The sequence below is a fragment of the Elaeis guineensis genome, chromosome 10 (assembly GCF_000442705.2).
Source record: "Elaeis guineensis isolate ETL-2024a chromosome 10, EG11, whole genome shotgun sequence".
Lineage (NCBI taxonomy): Eukaryota > Viridiplantae > Streptophyta > Magnoliopsida > Arecales > Arecaceae > Elaeis > Elaeis guineensis.
In genome coordinates, this window is record NC_026002.2 from 67114718 (window position 1) to 67120228 (window position 5511).

At 38.3% G+C, this 5511-nt stretch overlaps 1 protein-coding gene across 1 annotated transcript; it reads right to left on the reverse strand.

The window, feature by feature from the left end:
- Positions 1–1305: 1305 nt before the first annotated feature.
- LOC105035976 (jasmonate-induced oxygenase 1-like) lies at positions 1306–5181 on the reverse strand. Its single transcript, XM_073244568.1, has 3 exons — positions 4495–5181; positions 4059–4389; positions 1306–1797 (listed from the first exon to the last, which is right to left on the reverse strand). Exons 1-3 carry the CDS (start codon positions 4989–4991, stop codon positions 1552–1554), a joined length of 1074 nt encoding a protein of 357 aa, XP_073100669.1. The 5' UTR covers positions 4992–5181; the 3' UTR covers positions 1306–1551.
- Positions 5182–5511: the final 330 nt, after the last annotated feature.

The window sequence follows — 5511 nt, forward strand, 5'->3', positions numbered from 1 at the left end:
AATGATGAGTTGGAGGTGTCTATAGTTCTGTATCATCGAATGGAACATGTAAAAATAATTTATTTGAGAATCGGAGTAGTATATCGAAATATAGGTCTCCATATCGATATATATATTTTCGTATCAAAATTTTATAATAATATTTTATTTTTTTTATTATAGAATACTGGGACATCTGGCTCTCATTGACCAACTGCTGGAGAGGACATACAAGAGCGGGAGGATGAGGAGGATGACAAGGAGGATTGTACATGATTTTTTTTGATATATATACAATTTTGATACCTGTAAAGGAGTATCTATATGTAAAATTATATAATTTATATTTTAGATATAATATAATTAATTTTATATTTATGATAGTGTTACATAATTGTTATCTTATGTATCACATATTTTAAAAAATATTTTTGTTTGTTACTGTGATTAAAATATATTTTCAAATATTTAATTATAAATTTTTAAAAAAATCAAAAACTATTAGCGACAGCATTAGTGACGTAAACTGCCGTCACTAATTTTTTTAAATTTTAATTAAAAAAATTAAAAAATTATTAACGACAACAGTAGCGACGGAACTACCATCGCTAATAATTTTTTAATAGTTTAATTAAGAAAAAAATTAAAATTATTAGCGATGGAGCTTTGTCGCTAATACCATCGCTAATATCTTTATTAGTGATGCAGATTTACTGCCATTAATAATGATAATTAGTAAAGAGATTATTTTTATCGGATTTTTAGCAACAAAAATCCGTCACTAATAGCATTAGCGATGACAAACTGCCTATGCTAATAGTATTTTTTTCTTGCAGTAATATTTTTATAAAAAAATAAGTCATTTATCATGTGCTCAATGTACATCATGATGTGTCAAAATCATATCCAGAAAGAAGGAAAATGAAATTTGATAGACTACAACATGGGTGTTATTGGTTAAACAAACAAGTGCAATATCATTTTGGTGCATGCACAGCCTTCTTAAGTTATGTAACTCTTTTCTTTTTGGTGAAAAGGAAGGTGTGAACCATCCACTTTTATTGATAAAGAGGCAATAAATACAGCGATCTTTAGAGGATTAGCTGTGTAAGAACAGCCCAAAGTACAGAACAGTTAACATAACAGTAAGAAATTAATTAGCGGGGGAGAAAATAACAGAGACAGCCAAAGTCACCAAGCGCCAATCAACAGGAGTGAAGAATAAATAGAACAGCAATGAAATGTCTGCCTCAAACCAAAAGAAACAGCAGAAGAGGTACTTCAGATCAGAGTCAGGGAACCTCATTATATCCCTTACGTAACTTAATCAAACAAGTGCAATGACATAGATTCCATTGTTTATTTATTCATTTATTTATTTTTAAGAAGAGCCCATTGTTTACTTGTTATAAGATTTTTCTTTTCTTTTGACAAACATTGATCAAGCTTGAGTGCATATATGTACAACGTCAAACGGATACAAGCGGACACCAACTATTACTAGTCTACATAGGAAGAGAAGCATCAATCTAGAATGACTTTAATACACATTATTGAGGAATGGTGGCATGATTACATGTCCTTCAGTGACTCAACCTGCGTTTTTCCCCTGGGGCCATTCTTCCTTATGTATAGGCGATACTCGTTGTAGGTCATGGATTGATAGAGCGGAGGGCGGTTAGAGGTCACGAGCTGAGGAGCCGGACCCAGTGGCAGGTCACTCTTGGGGTTGTAGAAGAAGGCAAGGGACAACCGCTCCTCCGCCGCATTCACCACAACCCGATGCTCCACGCTCTTGTACATTGCATTGCTCAGAACCTGATGCAACTCCATCAACCTCCAATATATTAGTAAACAACATTAATACGGTGTAGGTGCTTAGACTGTAGAATGCTTTTTACTTGGAAGCTTCCAAAAAGCTCACTTGTTTATGCTATATATAAGCTGCGGGCTTTACAATATTATTTGAAAGGTGATTTCATGATGGTTATCAAATGGCTTTGTAATTTATCATTTACTGACTGCAGCCTATATCCACTATTATAGAATTATTAGAGAATGATATATTCTTTATTTGCTCATGAGGTTTGACATATTTATAGAGAAGCTAATAATGCTGTTGATTGAATAGCATCTTATGAAAAGTTTTAAATTTTGTAGGACGATGGTATCCTAATTTTTTCACAAAATGGGATACCTTCCTATCCTGTCTCATTCTGACAGTCTTGATTATGCATTCCTAATAAATATCTTCCAACTTTCTCCGTTTCTTCTTTTTTTTTCTTTTTTTTTTCTTTTCTTTTCTTTTCCATTCCTTTCTTTTCTTTATTTTTTTTTTTACTTCATCTTTTTTTTTTCTTCTTCTTCTTCTCTTCTCACATGATGGATTTTAAAGTTCCGAATCTATTTTGTTTTCTCATATAAATGAGATAAAATGTCGAGGACGCCCTCTTTTCCATCGGAATATAAAATTTTGTTCTTATATGGTTAACCATACATGCTGAATTTTTATGGCTGATTTTACTATTTAATTTTTAAATATTTTATTTTTTAATTTTTATAGATATATTTATTATAATTTAATGCATCCATGCATCAAGAAGAAAAAAAGAAACTCGTTTATGCTACGGTCAAGGCGATACGAGCAATGATTGGCATGGAACATGCCATGTGTTTGATTTGAGTTCAGCCTTCGGAAATGATGCAAGGGACAAAAAGAGAACGTGGGTGGAATTTGGACATTAAAATCTTATGCCTATCCGTTGCTCGACTTATCCTATGCAGTCGGCTATTTTTTCAAGAAATACCTTCACATACATCAGAACAAAAAAGACCGACAAAGCTCTTCTTTTAAGCACGAGTGAAAGAAATGAACAGTCGTTGATCCTGAGTTTTTCTTCTGTAATGGAAAGTGCCCTTCCGGTCACCCACAGGACAAGGAACGTGGGCTTTGATGAATGATGCTTTAAGCATGTCATTGACAACGAAGGCATGGGGACAAAACAAGACAGTGGTAACTACATGATATAGCACGAGGTTGCAAGTTTCCTAGAAAGAAGAGTTCAGCCTATCATGGTTAACGGCCGCCATTAGGGTGTCAGCACACTTTTCTTACATCATAATTAGCATAAATATTGATGGATAAGAAAACAGCTTGTATATATGCACATAGATAACTAAAGATTATTAATTATCTAAATATTTCACTGTTCAATGATTTTTTTTTTTCCAATATATATATATATATATTCTATGATGGACATATGGCGATAGTGTCAAACAACACTACAAATTGCCATTTTATTTTTGTTGTCGGTTCTTCTTTTCATCATGTAGAGATAATATTAGGGCTTAGCCCAAGATTATGGTATCCTTCTCCTCTTATAGGAGGCTTGAGATTATAGAGGGATGTGACTTATAGCTGTTTTGGGCGGTCTCGACAACCTTGCATGTTATTTTGCTGTTTCGTGTAAGCAAGACATCTCCATGTGGATATAGGGGTGTTAGACGAATTAAATAGCTCAAGCTTGGTTTAAGATAAGCTTAAATTAAGCTCAATTTCCAGCTAAACAAACCAAGCTTGAAGGAGCAAACAAGGCTCAAATTTGATTTTAAGCAGAAACAAAAATCGTCCCCGCTAGTTCAAACTCAGCTCTATAAGGCTTGATTAATAAATTTAAAACATATATATTATTTCTTATATCATAGATTATTGATTAAAGATTTAATTGGCTTATATCTTCTTTATTCTTTGGATCAATTAAATGTTAATTTAGACATCAACCAACTTGAAATCAAAAACCTTTCATTTAAGTCTGAACCAAGTTTAATTTAATTGGAGTTGACTTTTAGGATTATCAAGCTGATCAAGTAGGCTTTTATTTGTCTCGATTTGAGATTAAGCTTGAATTAAGCTCCAAATAATGTTAAAGAATTCAAGCTTGATCCTGGAGTAGTTCGAACTTAAAAATAGTTTCAAACAAGCTTGGCTTGGTTAGACGCTACACTCGGGGAACCATGAAACTCCTAAAAACCGTAAAACCACCAAAAGGATGGAGGAAGGGAGAGAGAGAGAGCACCTGAATTTGATCACCAATCATGATGATGAATGCATGGGGGACGGGATGGACGGTGATCCATGCGTCACCCTTTCGGACCTGGAGACCCTTGACCTGATCGTCGGCGAGCAGCACCGTGAGACCTCCAGGATCAGAGTGCGCCGAGATGCCGAGGGTGAGGTCCGGCTGCGGGCACTTTGGGTAATAATTCACCCTAAGGCACGCCCCCGCATCATCTCCTCCAAATGCCTTGTGGAGATACTCCACGTCCAAGCCCAGACTTACGGACAAAACTCTCATCAATATCTCACACAACTTCACCATCTCACTGCCATACTCTTCTATACTACCCCTGAAATAATATCAGAAACCAAAACTCTCGTTAAAAACGTTACACACGTGCCAGGTCCAATAATGACACTATCGTATCTATCTTAGAGAACTGCTCCTTTAATACCTGATGGGAGTTGGCAGGCCAGGCCATTTGTTATGGTTCTTCACGGAAGGAGGAAGGTACTGGAGGAAGTAGTAGTCACCCCAGTCCAGAATGGCATCCTTCTGCACACCGACCCGGCTGCCGTAGCCCTCGTAGGTCGTCGGGGAGTTGGCGTAGGCCTTCTTGGCCTCCATGGGGAGGTGGAAGAACCCTCTCCACACCTCCTGGATCTTTTCCATGACCTCATGGCTGATCCCATGGTTCACCACCTGGAAGAACCCCCACTCCCGGCAAGCATCGGATATGGCCTCCATGGTGGCGCGGCACTCGAGCGCCCCCTCCGACAGCCTTCCGAGGTCGATGACCGGGATGCCGAGGATGTTTTCGTCAGTGGCGGAATCAAACGATGGGCGATCGGATGGCGGCTTGATGTACCGGTCGGGGATGGCAGGGGCGCCGCTCTCCGACAGGGACTGGACCGGAACAACCGGTTCGGGCCACTCTTGCAGGCAATCCATGGCACCAAAATTTTGTCAGGAGGAATCTGGAGAAAACTTGTAAAGTGATCACAACCAGTGCAAAGGCCTGGCTTGTTGTGTTTCAGGTCGGAACATTGGCTTGGTATATATATAAAGATAGAAGAGGAGGGATGGGAGGTGGTGGTGGAGGAGAGTGAAAGAGTGAAAGCGAGAGGGGTGATGTAATGTTGGCCTTGTACCAGTGCTGTATTGGAGGGGACGTAGACGCAAACGTGTTATAAATGGGGGTTTAAAAGGCATTTTGGTGCCGTGGAGATTGGATGCTGATTAAATATTCAAAAATTGCTGGGGTCGGGTGATATGGTTCGAATTGGGCTCCCGATATGAGGAGTACGGTTTGAGAGAGAGAAGTTTAAAAAGGATCAGTGAGGGTGGAGTTTGCCGACATCAGCCGTCCGATGCACAAATACTGTACCAACGATGGCAACTGGGTAGGCCGTTGTACCTATCCTCTTCAAACTCATCCGGGAGCAGGATAGGGCGGATGGTCTCGAAACAG